General features: G+C 40.4%; 1 protein-coding gene across 7 annotated transcripts in view; it reads left to right on the top strand.

Moving 5' to 3' along the window:
• SEC16B (SEC16 homolog B, endoplasmic reticulum export factor) overlaps positions 1-19418 on the top strand; it is a 76100-nt gene that overhangs the window by 40971 nt on the left and 15711 nt on the right. For all 7 annotated transcript variants that reach the window (XM_007480842.2, XM_007480841.2, XM_056815587.1 and 4 more), the window contains 5 exons: positions 9175-9292; positions 10551-10662; positions 13290-13395; positions 17604-17744; positions 18802-18915. In XM_007480842.2, coding sequence (XP_007480904.2) covers positions 9175-9292; positions 10551-10662; positions 13290-13395; positions 17604-17744; positions 18802-18915 — 591 coding nt within the window. The remainder of the gene's footprint in view (positions 1-9174; positions 9293-10550; positions 10663-13289; positions 13396-17603; positions 17745-18801; positions 18916-19418) is intronic.

Raw genomic sequence — 19418 nt, 5'->3', positions numbered from 1 at the left:
CTTCAACAAAAGGACCTAGTGACATTTTGTTGTTGTTGTCCAGTTGTTTCAGTGATGTCTTACTCTTCAGGACCCTCTTTGGGGTTTTCTTGGCAAAGATGTTGGAATCATTTGCCATTTCTTTCTCTGGTTCATTTTACAGAGGAGGAAACTGAGGCAAACAGGATTGCCTAGGGACATATAGCTAATGGCTGGATTTGAACTCAGGAAGATGAGTCTCCCTTGACTTTCAGGTCTGACACTCTATCCACTGTATTACCTAGCTGCCCAAGTGACATTCAGTGAGAGACAAACTGCCATATCCTTAAGCAGCTCATTTCCCTTTTGAACAGCCATAATTGTTAGGATATACTGTATTTCCCAATATCCCTCTTTGCAAATCCCTCCCATTGGTCCAAATTCTGTGTTTGGGAAACAACAGAACAAGTCTCTAATTCAAATCTAGGGTCTACAGGGTTGATACGCCACACTGCTCTTTATTCTGTTGCATCTAGCTGAATAAATTGGACATGGTAGAAAAGAAATTAGAGTAACACAGTCTTTGAAGGAACCCAAAATGACTGACACTATTATGAACCTCCATAGAAGGAATCTTGTTAAGATGAAAACTCCAAATGACCTGATAGCAAAAGAGCTTTCCCCCTATTGTGACCAATTTAATGAATTAACCTGATGGAAATGGCCACTTAAACAATACCCCAGGAATCATTTTGGCATTTTCTATCATAATAAATGTGCATTTTAGAGAAGTCCAGAGTTCAGTTACTATTGCATAAATGAGATAACCCTTTCAGAATTAAAAACAGTTGGGAACAGCTTCCTAAGTAAAGGCAAGTCCGAAAAATGTTATGGAGGAAGGAATGATTTTCATGTAAGAGAGAAATAGGTTGGTTTGGCTGCAAGAACCAAAATCCAGAATTTAAGCAGGATTATCAAGGAAACTGCTGAAAGTGGCATTTTTTTTCTCCCACAGTTCATCAGTGGACCATCCAAAATTTGTGGGAACAATAAAGTATTTGAACCTTTCCCCCCATCACAATCCAAAACAAAGCAAAAATCTAAGATCTGGAAGTTAAGCAAGATTATGGAGGAAGTGGCTAGAAAGTAATATGTTTTCTAGAGTTCATCATCATGAAACTTTTAAAATCTGTGGAAACGATGAAGTCCTTGACAACCAAACAAAACAAAAACCTAAGATTCAGAAGCTAAGCAGGATTATGAAGGAAATTGTTTGAAAGTAATAATCTTCCACAGTTCATTAATGAAACTGAACATTTCTGGAAACAATAAAGGACTTGAAATAAAAAAGATGAAAACCTTAAGTGACATGATGGCAAAAGAGAAGTTTTCTCTCATCACGACCAACTTCATGGATTAGCCTGTCCTTCCTTCCTTCCTTCCTTCCTTCCTTCCTTCCTTCCTTCCTTCCTTCCTTCCTTCCTTCCTTCCTTCCTTCCTTCCTTCCTTCCTTCCTTCCTTCCTTCCTTCCTTCCTTCCTTCCTTCTTTCCTTCCTTCCTTCCTTCCTTCCTTCCTTCCTTCCTTCCTTCCTTCCTTCCTTCCTTCCTTCCTTCCTTCCTTCCTTCCTTCCTTCCTTCCTTCCTTCCTTCATATTTGAACTCAGGACCTCCCCTCTCTAGGTCTAGTCCTCTATTCACTGAGTCACCTAAAGTAACCCTTTCATCCCTGATAGAAATCTCTCTGATCCTTCTTCACTGCCTCAGCCTTTAGACACTTAGCAACATGCTTGAGACATCTATCTGTATTTGAAGGTTCTCTGCGAGTCAAAATCTTGTATATGACTTCTATATTTTGTCCTTTTATCCCTTGTTTAATTTTAATTTTTAAGGTCTTATCTTCTGTCTTTAAATCAATATTAATGATCAGTTCCATGGCAGAGGAGCAGTAAAGGTTAGATAACTGAGATTCAGTGACTTGCCTAGAATCTCAGCTAAGAAATCTATGAGTCAAGATTTGAACCCAGGACCTTCCATCTCCAGACTTGGCTGTCTTTCTAATCCTTGTTATTTATTAAATGGATTATAGCTATCATGCCTTTAACCTCTATAAGTTAAATATTTCTAGTTATTTCAACAATTCCTCCTATGACATGACTTCAAGACCCTTTACCATCCTTGTCCATCTTCCTCAGGACAATCACTAACTCATCAGTGTCCTTCTGTATAGATAATCTTCCTAAAATATAATGTTTAGAACCAAATACAATATAGCACTTATGGCCTGGCTGGGACAGAATGCAATGATACCATGATGGTACCTGTGCTACCATTAGTAATAAGCCATTTAAACTCTTTGGGCCTCTATTTCCTGACCTGTTAAATGAGAGCCTTGGATTAGTCATTAATGTCCCTTCTAGCTCAAAATCTTCATGTTCTTTTGACACTTAAAAAAAGATACCTTTTATTTCATTTCCAAATCTGGTGCACGATAGCATTACCTTTTTTTTTTTTGGTGAAGGGGGGTTGGTGCTGCCATATTTTACTACTGACTCACATCAATCCTGGAGTCCACTAAAATTCTGGGATCCAATTTGGTAAAAGCTAATGTCTAGCCATCCATTTCCTATCTTGTACCTGTGAAGTTTATTCATTGAACCCAAGGGTAAGACCACTTTTTCCCTATTAAATTTTGTCTTATTAGATTAGACCCTGTCTGTCAAGGTCTTCTTGGATCCTGACTCTGTCATCCAACCCTGTAGCTATTTCTACTTGCTTAATACCATTTTCAAATATGATTAGTATACCCTCTTTGACTTTATCAAATTTGTTGATAAAAATATCCAAGAGCACAGGTTTCCCAAGATACACATATTTCCTAAGATACACACTCCTCTAGAAATTTCCTTTCAAAACTGAATTCTTCTTTTTAAATTTAATTTTATTGATTACTTTAAAAATTTTTTCTATGGTTACATGAATCATGTTCTTTCCCTCCCCTCCTCCCACCCCCGTCCCATAGCCAACACACAATTCCACTGGGTTTTACATGTGTCATTGATCAAGATCTATTTCCGTATTATTAATATTTGCACCAGGATGATCATTTAGAGTCTACATCCCCAATTCTATCCCCAAGACCCATGTGATCAAGCAGATGTTTTTCTTCTGTGTTTCTGCTCCCACAGTTCTTCCTCTGGATGTAGATAGCATTCTTTTTCCTAAGTCCCTCAGTGTTGTCATGGATTATTGCATTGCTGCTAGTAGAGGAGTCCATGACATTCGATTGTACCACAGTTTGTCGGTCTCTGTGTATAAGGTTCTCCTGGTTCTACTCCTTTCACTCTGCATCAATTCCTGGAGGTTGTTCCAGTTCCCATGGAATTCCTCCAGTTCATTATTCCTTTGGGCACAATAGTATTCCATCACCAAGAGCCATCTGTTCAGCCATTCTTCAATTGAAGGGCATCCCCTCATTTTCTAATTTTTTGCTACCACAATGAGCGTAGCTATAAATATATTTTGCACAAGTCAAGAATGAATTCTAATGAATGCTCTTTGGCTTCCCCTTTTTACCAAGTTGGGGCAGCTAGGTGGTACAATTGATAGAGGATACTTGCTGGCTGTGTGATCCTGTTCAAGTCATTTAACCCTGTGAGCCTTAGTTTCTTCATGTATAAAATGAGTTGTAGAAGGAAATGGTAGATCATTTTAGTATCTCTGCCAGGAAAATCCCAATGTGACCCCAATGGAGTCACAAAGAGTCAGATATGACTGAACAACAACTTCCCCAAGTTTATTATTCTTTTTCCTTAAAAAATCCTTACTTTCCATCTTAAAATTAATATGGTATATTAACCAAGGCAGAAAGAACAGTAAGGACTAGGCAATGGGGGTGAAGTTACTTGCCCAGGCAGAAAGTGTCTGGGGCCATTTTTGAACCCAGGACCTGGGTTCTCTATCCACTGAGCCATCTAACTGCCCCACACCAGGCCTGTTCTTGATGAAGCCATAGTTTTTTGGGATTTCTGTTTGATTTTCTCGATGTTTGCCAACCATCTCTTTCACAATACAATCATTTCCACTGTGCCCAAGAATCAAAAATCTAACTCACTGGCCTCTAGCCATGTCTCTGCTTTTTAAAAATCAGAATAACTTCTATTCTTCTGGAGCCCGGTGGCACACCTTGCATTCTCCATGATATTTTGAAAATAGCTAGCAGTGGCTTCACACTCACATCTGTTATTCCTTTCAGTCCCCTGGGTGGTGACGATGGTTCTTCTCAGCTCGGGCACTTGGGCTCTTTCATTAAGGGGGAAGGCGTCCTTGCTGGCTCTCTTCCCACTTCCCTTTGCTCTGTCTGCATTTATCTGCCTCACCCCCCTCAAAAGAGGTTTTCAAGTAACCAGCCTGGACAGGGTGTTTGGGGAGGAAGGGAATGTGATTGATAAGGCCATTAGTATGGAGAGAGGAGCCCTCTGACCTGTATCTTGCCTGTTCCCTGCTGGTTTTTTCCATTTCAACAAGCATGGGCTTAATGAGCGCATCAGGTCTAGTGTAAGAACTCTTGAAATTATCTTGATATTCATTAGTTTGTCAGCAGAGGTGAATGGCAGCCCCAATCTCTAAATGAATGTGAGGGGGGGTGACGGTGTGGCCAGTGAATCTTTACGATACTGGATGGCATGATGTATCCTGTGATATTGCTACTCATTATCCCATATTTGGAGAAGCTCCATTATTCTTGAACCTCAGGCTATTCTTAGTTTTAACCCACTGCTGCATACATTTCTTTTGGTGGCATACAATTGATATCCATTTCATCAACTCTCTCTGCCCCTGACTCTCCACTGTCAGTGGCCCCAGCAGATACCCAACTGGCTAAAATTTGGGCAAAGGAGGAGACAAGGGGAAGAAGAGAAATTAGCCTGGTTTATTATTTAATTGCCCTCAGATACATATTTTTTTATTTTTATTTTTTTTTGTGGAAAGTCAATGCATCTCTTCTTCCTTTTCCTCTTTCTTTTTCTCTTAGCCTCTGTGTTAGAATCTATACTAAATATCAGTTCCAAAATAGGATGACACACGAGGCAATTGGGGTTAAATAACTTGCCTAGGGTTACATAATGAGAAAGTGTCAGGTCAGTTTTGAACCCAGGACCTCCTTTTTCCAGGCCTGACTCTCTATCCACTGAGCCACTTAGCTGCCTATTTCACCCCTAACTTTCTGTCTTAGAATTAATATATTAAGGCAGAAAAATGGTAAGGGCTAGGCACCATTTTCTATTTCTAATACACCTTTCCTACACTTTACCCCCAATGTTGTGTTCCAGGAGAGGGACAGCTTGAAGGTTAAGTATAACCAGGACCGTGAAGTAGATTAAACTTGTCTTTGGTCTTCTGACTCCTGTATCTTTGTTTTTTTTCTCTCTCCCTCCTCTTCCCCCATAACAAGGCATATCCTTACAGCCCCCTCAATGGCACCCTTTCTCAAGTCTACCCTTTAGAAGCACCTACCTTCTGCACCTAACTTCTTTCATACAAAAATTCCCATTCCCTCATGACCCTGCTCACTTCTTGATGTCAGGAGAAAAATAACCTATTAATTCATAATAGTTCACATAGAGTTGACAGTGATTGTTAATAAATAGTTCGTAGATTAGAGCTTAAAAGGACCTCCATTCTGCAAATGAGGAAATTGAGACCCAGGAAGTTATTGCTCAGAATCATACAGGTAGTAAGTGTAAGAAGTACAATTTTTTGTATTCCTTTATTTATTTACCAATTAATTTCCAGTTTTATTAAAAAATCATTTGACAAGAACAAAAACTAACTTTTTTTTAAACCTTTACCTTCTGTCTTGGAGCCAATATTGTGTATTGGCTCCAAGGCAGAAGAGTGGTAAGGGTTAGGCAATGGGGGTCAAGTGACTTGCCCAGGGTCACACAACTGGGAAGTGTCTGAGGCTAGATTTGAACCTAGGACCTCCCGTCTCTAAGCCTAGCTCTCAATCCACTGAGCTACCCAGCTGCCCCCCAAAATCAACATTTAATTCAAATGAACAAAAAAGTATTTTTTGAAAAAATGTATTTAATTAATTAATTTAGAGTATTTTTCCAGGATTACAAAAATCATGTTCTTTCCCTCCCCTTCCCCCAAACTCCTCCCATAGCTGACACACAATTCCATTGGGTTTTACATGTGTCATTGGTCAAAACCTATTTCCATATTATTGATATTTGCACTAGCGTGATTATTTAGGGTTTATAACCCCAATAATATATCCCCATCAACCCATGTGATCAAGCAGTTGTTTTTCTTCTGTGTTTTTGCTCCCACAGTTCTTTCTCTGAATGTGGATAGCGTTCTTTCTCATAAATCCCTCAGAATTGTCCTGGATCATTGCATTGCTGCTAGTAGAGAAGTCCATTACATTGGATTGTACCACAGTGTATCCATTTCTGTGTTTAATGTTCTCCTGGTTCTGCTCCTCTCACTTTGCATCACTTCCTGGGGGTCATTCCATTTCCCATGGAATTCCTCCAGTTCATTATTCCTTTGAGCACAATAGTATTCCATCACTAACATATACCACAATTTGTTCAGCCATTCCCCAATTGAAGGGCATCCCCTCATTTTCCAATTTTTTATGCCACCACAAACAGTGCAGCAACGAATATTCTTGTACAAGTCAAAAAAGTCTTTTTTTTAAGATGGATTACTTTACAGCAAAATCTTCAGCTTAAAAAACTAGCTCTTTTGTGTAGGACCAGGGAGGCCAATAAGATCCAATTTAAGAGCATATTGGCACAATTATCTTGAATTTGGTGGCCAAAAAAAAAAAGGTTATATAACTCCTAATGAAACAACCCCCATCTAGGAGTTATGCAAAGCACAGTCACCAGAATGACCTGAAATTCCCTTTTCAAGGTCACTTTTGAATTCTGTCATCAGTTGTTTGGAAATGTGTGTGACAGATATTTTGACATGGAAAATACCATAGAAACAGAATTTTTTTAATTGAAAAATTTCATTTATTTAATTAATTTAGAAAATTTTCCATGGTTACATGATTCGTGTTCTCCCCACCCCCCACCCCATAGCCAATGAGCAATTGCACTGAGTTTTACATGTGTCATTGATCAAGACGAATTTCCATATTATTGATAATTGCACTAGAGGGATCATTAGAGTCTATGTCTCCAATCATATCTCCATTGAGCCATGTGATCAACAAGTTCTTTTTCTCATAGAAATAGAATTTAAAAAATTAAAAAAATTTTTTTCCATGGTTACATGATTCTTGTTTTTCTCCCCTCTTCCTTTCCCTCTCCTGGAGGTGACATGCAATTTCACTGGGTTATACATATATTATCACTCAAATCCTACTTCCATGTTACTCATTTTATAATAATCTTTAAAAATCTAAACCCCGAATTACATATCTATATAAGCAAGTGATAAATCATATGTTTTCTTCTGGATTTCCACTCCCACAGTTCTTTTTCTTAATGTGGATAGCGTTTTTTCTCAGAAGTCCCTCAGATTTGTCCTGGATCACTGCATTGCTTTTAGTAGCAAAGTTAATCACATCTGATCATCCCACAACATTTCAGTTACTGTGTACAATGTTCTCCTGGTTCTGCTTATTTCACTCCACATCAGGTCATGGAGGTCTTTCCAGTTCTTATAGAAATCAAGCAATTTATCATTCCTTATAGCAAGAAGTAGAATTTTAACTGTTTTTTTTCCCCCTTATTCCAAGTCCAACACCCTTTCCATTGAAATCAATCAAGCAAGAATCATCTATTAAGCACTTATTTGGCACCAGAAATTGTACTAGGTGTTGAGGTTAAAAATAATAACAAGCCCTGGCCTCAAAGAACTTACATTCTATCAAAATTCTACTTGGACTTCAGTAGTTTTCTGATCTGAGTCAGAGCTAGACAGACAGCTGACTTCTGGAATCAGAGCTCTTGAGACATTTGCATTTTTCAAGTGCACTTTTATTAACTCCCCAGGATGAGTCTCTTACAGTTGAATTTCAGAGCGTTTTGGGGGAGCTTTCCATGATTGGCATTGTTCTTATTAATATCATTGCCATAATTCCCATCCTGTCCATGAGGAAGATAACAATAGCTGACATTTACATCCTGCTTTTAAGGGTTATAAAACACTTTAAATACATTGTTTTATTTCAGAGCCCTTTCAGGCATCCTGTGTGATGAGATGTAGAGGAACATGGTGGCTGTCTTCAGATATTGGAAGGGCTGTCATGGAAAAAAGACATCAAACATGTTCTGGCCACCAAGGGCAGAAATAGGGATGACAGGTGGATCAGGGTGACAGGAAGGCAGATTGTCACTTAATGAAATCAAGAACTACCTAACAAGGCTGTCCAAAATGGAACTTACTATTTTTTGAGGTAGTGAGTTTTCCATCACAGGAGAGGTTAGAACAGAAATTAAAGGAGCCCCTGACCCAGATATTGTAGAACAGGGATTCTGAACCTGGGGTCTGTGGACATATTTTAAGGGGTTTATGAAACTGGATGTGAATAAATTATATCCTCATGTATTTAATTAAATTCTTACAAAATTGGTTTATTTTATAATCCTGCATATTTTATTTTGTACAGTTAAAAACATTTTTTGGGGAGTCCTTAAGCTTCACCCAACTTTCAAAAGGGCTCAGGGGTAAAGAGTCTCAGATGTAGAAGCATTTGTATATTGGATAAGGATTGGGCTAGATGTTTTTCTATGACTCACTTTTTCACCTTTAAGCCACTAAGTCCCTGGAATCTGGCACCCAGTTCTCTGGAAACCTCATAACTTATTTTCTCAATATACTGAATTTTCCTACTTGTTTATTCTCCCTGGCTTCCTGGGTCATTGGGTGACAGCAGTGCTATTGAGAAAAGATAGGAGGTCAGGAAAGGCTGCTGGAATAGAGACAGTCTGAAGGAAACTGCTGAGGCAGCAAAGGTACTGAGTCTCCAATCCAAGGACACCCTGGCCAATCCTGAAGGGCTAGCAGAAGCCATCAGGAATGTTGGAGAGGGTCTCCTGCATTAGCTGGGAAATTGTAAAGAATGAATACCTTTCTGGTTCTGAGATTCTATGATCCCATGATTCTCAGTAGGGATCCCTCTTCTCTATTGGCTTGTAAAGCTAGCTCTGGTAAATTCCACTGACCTGCCTTCTTTCCCCTGTTTTTCAGTGCTGTGGGGACAAGCAGTGGGGAGACTGGAGGCCACATCTGGCAGTAATGCTATCCAATCAGGCTGGAGACCCTGAATTACACCAGCGAGCTATTGTTACTATGGGTGACACCCTAGGTAAAGAAGCTGACATTCTTTTTTCCCCACCTCAAACCCACTCAGAGAAGCCTCTGGATAAACTGTGCCCACATAAATCCTGAACTATGACATCTATTCTCCAGACACCTCTGGCTTTTTTGGAAGGAAGGACAAAGAATCAACACAAATTTACTGAGTGCTAGGCACTGTGCTAAATGTGGGGGATTCAAAGACAGAAATAAATCAATTCCTGTTCTCAAGGACCTTCCATTCTACAGGAGGGAGAGGGGTAGAGAAAGAGAGAGGGGAGGGAGAGAGAGACACACACACAGAGACAGAGAGACAGAGAAACAGAGAGAGACAGAGACAGATACACACACACATACACACACACAGAGATGAGAGAGAAGAGAGAGAGACAGAGACAGAGACAGAGAGATAAAGAGATAGAGAGACAGACACACAAACAGAGAGACAGAGAGAGACACACAGAGAGACAGAGAGTCAGAGACAGAGAGAGACAGAGAGAGAGACAGAGAAACAGAGAGAGACAGAGACAGACAGACAGACAGACAGACAGATACACACACACAGAGAGAGAGAGAGAGAGAGAGAGAGAGAGAGAGAGAGAGAGAGAGAGAGAGAGAAAGAGAGAGAGAGAGAGAGAGAGAGAGAGAGAGAGAGAGAGAGAGAGAGAGAGAGAGAGAGAGAGAGAGAGAGACTGGGAAAAGGAGCAAAGATCCCTGTATTGCTTCTGATCCCTTCCATGAGACAGAGACAGACAGACAGACAGACAGACAGATACACACACACACACAGAGAGAGAGAGAGAGAGAGAGAGAGAGAGAGAGAGAGAGAGAGAGAGAGAGAGAGAGAGAGAGACTGGGAAAAGGAGCAAAGATCCCTGTATTGCTTCTGATCCCTTCCATGAAAAGCTTTAGATGTGGGTCTCAACTTTGATGAGACATAGGCAGCACAGTCTCACTTCCTGCCCTTAGCAATGATAGCAGCAATTAGAAACTCCAATAAATTTTTACCAGAAGTCACTTTAGCCTGACTAAACACCCTTCTGGCCTCCCCCCCTCCCAGCACACCTACTCCTAATTTATTTGCTGCTCGTTGAGACCCCAGATTCCTGAGATTGAGAGTGTGGAATGAAGGCATGAATTTTTTGATTTGCCCACCAGAGAGTATCCATGCATGAGTCCTCATATCTCCTTGAATTCACTGATCTCTGCATGGATGCCTCCTCTGGTGGCTGGCTCACCCCTGACTGGTTTTTGCTTTTCTTATCTAGCTGGGAAAGGGCAATTGGAGGCTGCTCACTTCTGCTACTTGATGGCCCATATGCCTTTTGGTCACTACACTGTGAAGACAGATCACCTGGTTTTGCTGGGCAGTAGCCACAGGTACATGGATAATTTAGAAGAGGGGCAACAGGTGGAACATGTATGGAGGGAGGACCTTTTTAAAACTTTTTTTTTCTGTTTTTAAATTAAGTTTTATTTTCCCTCAATTTCATATAAAAACAGTTTTCAGCATTTTTCAAAGAATATTGAGTCTTGAATTCTCTCCCTTCCTCCCTCAACCCTATTGACATGGTAAGCAATCTCATATAGATTTTACATGTGCAATTATGTGAAACATTCTTCATATTAATCCTTTTGTGGAAGGGAACCTTTTTTTTTTTGAAAGAACCTTTTACATTTTACAATCTCTTCCTTTATGTTCAATTTCCCCTCCCTTTTATGAGAGCCACAGGCCAGTATTGTTCCCTGTGCAGTATCCCTGGACAGTGTCTCTGGATGCCAGAAAGATGCCAGAAAGATGGGGTACATGAGCCATAATGAACCTTGGTCTGCAGATGCTGATTGGATTAAGAAACACTTCAGTGTTTGCATTAAAGACATTTAGCCACCAGGTGGTGCTCTGGTCCCACGGACTGAAAGCTACAAAATTAGATTTCCTTTGGAGGAATAGGACAGCGCAGGGGGGAGCTTGAGAGCTCTTAGGAAATTTTTTTGGGGGCCTGTGCCAGCCAGGCATGGCCCGAACCTTCCCTTTGGGGCTTTTGCTTCCTTCCTTCTTCCCTTGGCATCTTCTCCTCTTCTCTCTATCCTTCTGATGTTTAGAATCCTCAGGGTGCTGCTTTGGGCTACCAGAGCTCACCCACTGACTCCCTTATCCCAACACTGTTCCCACTAGCTCTCCCTAGGAATTCTCTGTGTTCTGGACCCACCACCCTTATCACAGTTTCCCAGTATCATTCTGACAAGCCCTTGTTCCTTGCCAAGGGATTGCTAGCTGTGTCTTTGTTACTCTATTAACTTTCTTGGGTGCCGTATTTTAATTTTAAGAGGAAGTTACTTTTTATATTTCATACTATTTTAAGAGGGTCTTTAATTTAGAGTCCAGTCAACAGGCACTTATTAAGAGTGCCAGGCAGACAGCTAAGCACTGAGGATTTGGAGAAAGGCATAAAATAGCCCCTGTTCTCAGAGAGCTTCCAGTCTAATACAGGCAACGACATAAAAAAAAAAAACAACTGAGATGTAGTCAGAATAAATTGAAGGTAATCTCAAATTAACTGAAGGTCATCTCAAAGGCAAGACAATAGTCCCTGCCCTGGAGGAGCTCACAGTCTAATTAGGGAGACTACATTAAAAAATTGTCTACAAATAAGAAATACATGGGATAAATTGGAAGTATATAATCTCAGAGGGAAGGCACTGGTATTATAGGGGGCATGGAAAGGCTTCTTGCAGAAAGTGGGATTTGAATTGAGAAAGAAGGAAATTAGGGAAACTAGGAGGCAGAGGTGAAGAGGGAGAAAATTCTAGATAGGGAGAACATGAAAATGGGGAATGTGAAAATGTACAGACTCATGAAATGAGTGTTAAGTGAGAGGGACAGCAAGGAGGCCAGTGCCACTGGACCTTAGAGAATCTGAAGGAGGCTAAGGTATTAGAAGATTAGAAGATAAGAAGGAGCCACTGTAGAGGAGAGACTCGAAAGCTGGAGAGGTGGTGTGATATAGAGTGCTAGATCTAAAGTCAGAGATCTTTGTTCAAATCTCATCTCTAATTCTTGCGACTTTGGGTAAATTTTATTTACTTCCTTGTGCCTCAGTTTTCTCATCTATTAAATGAGAGCTTTGGATTAGATGACTTCTGTGTCCCTTCCAGCTCCAAATTTATTATCATTCTATAATTCTCTGTTCAGTTTTAAGCAAGCTGGTGGGAGAAATATTTTGAGCAGATGAGATCTTTTGGTCCCTCTTCTGACCACTGGATACACTAGCAGCTTATTCTGCCTCTCCACACAACTAATACATGGTTAACCCTTGAATTTCTGCTTTAGCAGTATTTCTCCTATTTTCTTTCATGTCATTCCCCTTTACCACCTTCTCTATGAACCTCTGAAAATTGCTTCCTTGATGTGCTTCTTTTCAGAATATTGTTTCATCAAAAGAACTCATCACTTAGTGGCTCTCTTGCACTTGTGTGGGGCTTCTTAGCTAGGCAGGTCTTAGGACAGTAGAGCATTTCTGTTTCCAGTACTAAGGATGATTTTTCTCAGGTGAATGGTTGTTTTCTGGGGTTTTAGGGTTTGCCTTTGGGGACACCCTGGAAAATACACATACTCATGTTCCCAGGAGATAGAATTTTTCAGTCTTTCACAATAAAAGTGAAGTATATAATAGCCTTGAAGAGATGTCCCGGAACTTTATAGTCTTGGTTCAGCTTGCTTTCCTTGGTGCTTGAGTAAGAAGTTCCATGGTTATATTTCACAGCTACTTGGTGGCAGCATTCTTTTGCATTTTTCTCTCAGTTCTAGAAGGTGGTAGTGGTCAAGGAGATTAGAACATTTCTCCCACGTCCACCCAACCTCTCACGGATAATTGCCACACTCAATAATTGACCTGGAGATCAAAACCCTACCAGGGACCAGTGGTGGTGGCTGTCTTCCTACAGGGAATATTTATTTATTTCCTACACCTCACATTCTTTTACTGACCATTATTCCCTGGTTTTAGTCAGGAGTTTTTGAAATTTGCAACAACTGAGGCCATCCAACGGACGGAAATCTTCGAATACTGTCAGATGTTGGGACGCCCCAAATCCTTCATCCCTTCTTTCCAGGTAACTATATTCCTCTGCATGACCACCTATCAGATGTAGTTTATCCATGATCAGCGAATGCTGCTGATATCCTTAGCTTTGATGATCCTGGCTATCAGGTACATCTGATAAGTTATTTATTCCAGGTTCTTGGCCAGTTCTGAGTCCTGGGGAAATGAATGTCTTCTCAGAAAGCTTCATGTTTCTGTTCAACACCTCCTCCATCCCCCAACCCCAAAGATGATCTTTAGAGCAAAGAATTTGTAGCACTGACAAGGTCGCTGGCTTCAAAGACTTTTGCAGACCCCTTTGTCAGGATAATCAATCAATAGCTTAATTGATCCTCAGGCATTTTTATCTGGAGACTGACCAGTGAGCCCAGAACTTACGAGCATTCTTGGAATGTGCAAGATGGTTCCAATGTTCATGTGGGGATCATATCAGTTAAGCCTAGTCATTATGACCATGCAAAGAATGTCTGACTGATGCAATCTCTATGTAGACTTTGGAACAGGGGCAGACATTTTGCACATGCTCATGTAGTCTAGGGTTATTGGCAAGTGTCTATCCTTACACATTTATTAGCTGCTGTTATGTGTCTTTCATTGTGCAAGATATTAGGGTTGCAAAGACAATAATGAAATAGTTCCTTTCCTCAAAAAATATACATTTAATTAGGGGATACTTCAAGTAAATACACAGGTATTTATGTTGTTTGCTCTTTTTAGTTGTGGTTGACTCTTCAGGAGTGACTCCATTTGGGGTTTTCTTGGCAGAATTACTAGAGCGGTTCTCCATTTCCTTCTCAAGCTCATTTTACAAATGAGGAAACGGAGGCAAACAGGATTAAGTGACTTGCCCAGGGTCACACAGCTAGGAAGTGTCTTAGGATGAATTTGAACTCATAAAGATGATTCTTCCTAACTCCAAGCACAGTGCTCTCTCTATCCACTGCACCATCTAGTTTCCCATTCACATATGAGATACATGCAAAGTAAATTTTTGGGGTAGGAGGGAACGAGGAAGATGGTGCTTGAATTGAATCTTGAAGGAAATTAGGATTTCTAAGAAGTAAGAAAGGAGGACATTTCAGTCAGGGGAGACAGCCAGTGCAAAGGCTTAGAGATGGAGTGCCCTATATGAGCAATACTGAGAAGTCCAGTTTGGCTAGATCATGTATAAAATGGCTGTAAAGTCTCATTGGAACAAGGGTGTGAAGATTTTTTAAATGATAGATGAAGGAATTTATATTTGATTCTCTAGATAATAGGAACCACTGGAGTTTAGTAAGTAGGAGACTGACCTAGTTAGACCTGTGCTTTAGGAAAATCATTTTAGTAGTTATATGGAGGATGGATGGAAGTTGAGAGGACCTGAGCTAGGGAGACCAATTAGGAGGCTATTACTATAGTCCGAATAAGGGTAGATGAATGATGGTGGTGACTGTAGAGAGAGAGAGGGACCCACAAGAGATGTGGAGGAAACAGAAACTACAAGATTTGGAAACTGGCTAGATGACATGAAGAAAAGTAAGGAATTAGAGTTGAAAACCTGCATACCCAGAAGGATGGTGATATCCTCAATAAGGAACAGGGCAGTCTGGAAGAGGGGTAGGCATCGAGGGGAAAGGTGGTGAGTTCTATGCTGGACCTATTGAGTTTGATATATTTAGAAGGTACCTGGTTTGAAATATCCAATAGATAGCTAGTGGCTATTCCTCAGGAGAGGAATTAGTGATGGCTATATTGGACTAGGAATCATCTTCACAGAGATGACGATTAAAATAATTGGGAAATAATGGCATCACCAAATGAGAGAGTGTAGAGAGAAAATAGGAGAGATCCCAGGACAGAACTTTGGGATATACCAACAGTTGTGGGAGAGGACACAATATAAGTGATGTTCCAGCCAAGGACTTGGGGGTAGAATAGGGAAGGAAATATTCATATAGGAATCAAGAGAGTGCAATGTCATGAAAACCCAGAGAGGAGAGAAAATTTAGGTGGAGAGACGTTGATAGCGACAAATTCTGCAAATAGGTAAACAAGGTTGATAAAACACAATCAATTTTTTTTAATTTTTAAAGTTAAATTATTTATTTAATTAAGACTATTTTTTCCATGGTTACATGAATCACGCTCTTCCCTCCCCCCCCTACCACTCTTCTCCCATAGCCAATGAGCAATTCCACTGGGTTTTACATATGTCATTGATCAAGACCTATGTCCATATTATTAACATTTGCACTAGGGTGATCATTTAGAATCTACATCCCCAATCATATCCCCACCGAACCATGTGATGATCAAATTTTAAAATAAAATATTATGAACTGATCTTTCCAAAATGCTTCAAAATTTGCAAAGCACTTTACATACATCATCTCTTTTGAATCACATATCAAATCTGTGAGGTAATTGCCATTGGTATTATTTTCATTTTACAGATGAAGAAACTGAGGTTTAGAGAATTTGTAAATTGTCCATGGGCATATAGCAAGTAGATTTAAGGAGTGTGGTTTGAACCTGGGTTAGTCTAACTTTAATATTCTAGCACCATAATCAGTCAATCAATCAATCAGTCAATTAATCTGCACTTATTAAGTACTCATTATATACCAGGTGGGCAGCTAGGTAGCACAGTAGATAGAGCACTGGGTTAGGAATAAGGAAGAGTCATCTTAATGAGTTAAAATCTGGCCTTAGACACTAGCTGTGCGTCTATAGGCAAATCAGTTCACTCTGCCTCAGTTTCATCATGTGTAAAATGAGCTGGAGAAGGAAATGGCAAACCACTCCAGTATCTTTGCTAAGAAAACCCCAAATACAGTCATGATGAGTTAGACAGGATTGGAAAAACTACTGAACAACAACCATCTCCCCTTTAACATATTCCAGGCACTATTTTTGGTGCTGGAGATATATAAAGGGAAAAAAGAAGCAATTCTTGCTCTCAATAATAATAACACCTAGAATTTATATAGCACTTCAAAATATCTCACTTTGCCCTCACAACAACTGTGAGAGGTAGATGCTATTATTACCCCCATTTAAGAGATCAGGAGACAGAGGCAGAGGAAACAGAGACTTGCCCAGAGTCACACAGTAAGTAACTATGCTGGATTTGAACTTAGGTCTTCTTGGTTCCAGGATCAATGTGCCATTCATTGTGTCACCTAGCTACCTCTTGAGGGGTTTGAATTCAACAAGAATTGTACCTGATCTCCCAAGTACTTCCATCTCATTCCTGTCTTATAATCTTTGTTCTTCTGGGACAAGGACTCATCATCTTTGTCCTCCAGTATTTTCTTATATTGTCACTCCAAAATAGAGATGCTCGTTCCACCCATCTTTCCACAGCTCACTTTGCCCTTCATGAATTCCAAGTCTTCAGGTGCTTCATATGAAAACATATTTGCTCTCCACAGATGTGGGACTTGCTCTGTTAACTATTCATTTCTTGGTAGTTTCTCCTTCTTGGCTTTTGTGGTACTAGGAGAATTACCCCTGATTTTCCTCCTGCCTCTGTCTACCTTGTCTTTGTCCCTTTTCTCTGGCTCATCTTCCTTCCCCCTGCCCATGAGAAAGCCCCAGGTCTTCTCTCCAGAACATTTCCAGCTTCCTCCTATTTAAGCAATAATCACTGTATAACCTGAAGCTATCCCAGATGGGTCAGACCTTCCAGAATTCATATTTCAGTGGCATAGTCTTTACAGAATCCAGGCTACTTCCACCCCATGATGAGGCATGAAAGCAGAACTTTAATGACATAGGATACAGGATGCTTAGGACACAGATGAATAAAATACAAAATAATACCTGATAAGTCCATTAGACATGATGCTGGCCCCATCTTTGAAGACTGCATTCTACTGTGGGATATGGCTAATACCAAACCACTAAACATTAAAAGTTGACTAGAAAGGTATGAATATTGTATTACCTGAATGATGAGCATTTGATATCTCAGTTGATTTTTCGTGGCATCCAGAATCATGGAAAACATGAGATCACTTGATTGCCATGGCTTTCTGCATGTCGTGGTAACCGCGTGCTAGATTTGAAATTGCGCTTTTTTGCACAATAAATGGTCTGCAGCTTTCCATCTTTAATCAAGAAAGCCATTTGGGGCTGGGTACAAGAAGTCTTCAACACACGTCTTCTTCCTCTTGTTTTCTCTCCTGGACTAACCCATCATTGATTCTCTTCTCCCCCATCCCCCCTTCACAGGTATACAAACTGCTTTATGCTTCCCGCCTGGCAGATTTTGGTCTCACATCCCAGGCATTGCATTATTGTGAAGGTATCAGCTCAGCCCTCCTGAACCAGACAGAGAGCAGCCACCCTGTGCTATTAGCAGAACTCATCAAGGTGAGCTCCAAAGCTTCCAGGAATGTGTTTTTATCTGATCCACTCAATGAGAAGCAGCTTAGGCATCTCCATTCCATCCCCTTTGAAGATGCTATGAAAGTGAAGCCAACGGAAGCCTTTGACCACATATGCATGCCCAGATGTGATAAGCACAGAGAAATCTGAGACCGTGCACAAAAAAGGCTGCTGTGTTCCCTGGGGGTAGGCATGTGATATGTAAGAAATCCACCCTCTCAGGTGTCTTCCAAATACAGTAGAACCACACAATTCCAAGTGTGTTCCTCTAATTATAAACACTGGGGCTTAGGAAACACATTTCGGTGATTAAGACAGGAAACAAGTCTTATTAAAATACTTTAAATGTATGGAATGTTTTATCACATATGGGATACATTTAAAAAGAAAACACAAACAAATCAACCCACAGTTAAAAAAAACACAAAACATATGAAACAACAAGTAGAAAACATGGAAAATAGTTACAATGCTTTAAAGAAATAAGCTTCATTCATTGTGGAGTAAAACGTTATTCTCTTAATATTTTAGTTTGTCTTAGAGAAAGCCCAAGTGCTAGGGTTCCATAACCAATGGGATTGTTGGCTGGAACTCAATGTATCTTGTAATAGCTATGGATGGGATCCAGGAGCCAGGGTCCCACTCCATATTAGAAGGGAAGGATTAGCTCTTAGTGATGGGGACAGTCACAAAGCTTTGGAGATAGCCACATTCTTAAGGCTAATAGCAATTTATGTTTGGCATTTTTCTTTGTGGCTGGCCAGATGAGATAATGCAAGTAAATTACTTATAAACATTAAAGCACTATAGTATATAAAAGAAAGTTGTTATTCTTCTCATTCCTTAATAGATACGGGGGAAGAAAGCTGCTGAAGTGGTCTCTTTATCTCTTTAAAGATTGCTGTTCTGGGTGATTTTGATTTGCCAGTAGGTTAAGGATTTCTCTCCAATTTTCTCTCCTTTGTTTCTGTTCCACCACTTCCCCTGTATTTCTCTCTTACTCTCTCTATATTCCTCCAACTCCCTTTCCCATCTTGTCTAGTTATCAGAACAACTGAAGCTGTCAGACCCTCTGCTCTTGGAAAGACGTCATCGAGGGAAAGATCAAGAACCTGAATGGTTGGTAAAGCTTCGAGAAAGACAAGAGGAACTTAAGGTAAGTGAGGTGGGAAAGTCAAAGGGGAAGGCTAGGCAGGAGACCTTTTGTTTTCTCTAGGGAGATGAAGTGTGGGAGCTGGATATTATGAAAGGTCCTGGACAGTGTGTGTGTGTGTGTGTGTGTGTGTGTGTGTGTGTGTGTGTGTGTGTGTGTGTGTGAGAGAGAGAGAGAGAGAGAGAGAGACAGACAGACAGACAGACAGAGACAAACAGACAGACACAGAGAGACAGAGACAGAGGCAAACAGAGAGATAGAGAGACAAAGAGAGAGACAGAGACAGAAACAGAGAGACACAGACAGAGAGACATAGAGAGAGAGAGAGAGAGAGAGAGAGAGAGAGAGAGAGAGAGAGAGAGAGAGAGAGAGAGAGGGAGGGGTGGGGAGAGAGAGAGAGAGAGAGGAGTCAAAGGGTAGGTCTAAGAAATGTTGATAGTGAGTACAAGTGAGCTTTCTCCACCTTTTCCACTACGCCCTCTGAAATCCCTGCTTGACTAGAAATA

Source organism: Monodelphis domestica, chromosome 2 (assembly GCF_027887165.1).
Source record: "Monodelphis domestica isolate mMonDom1 chromosome 2, mMonDom1.pri, whole genome shotgun sequence".
NCBI lineage: Eukaryota > Metazoa > Chordata > Mammalia > Didelphimorphia > Didelphidae > Monodelphis > Monodelphis domestica.
Note: the sequence above shows the minus strand (reverse complement) of the source record. Positions and strands in the feature narration are given on the sequence as shown.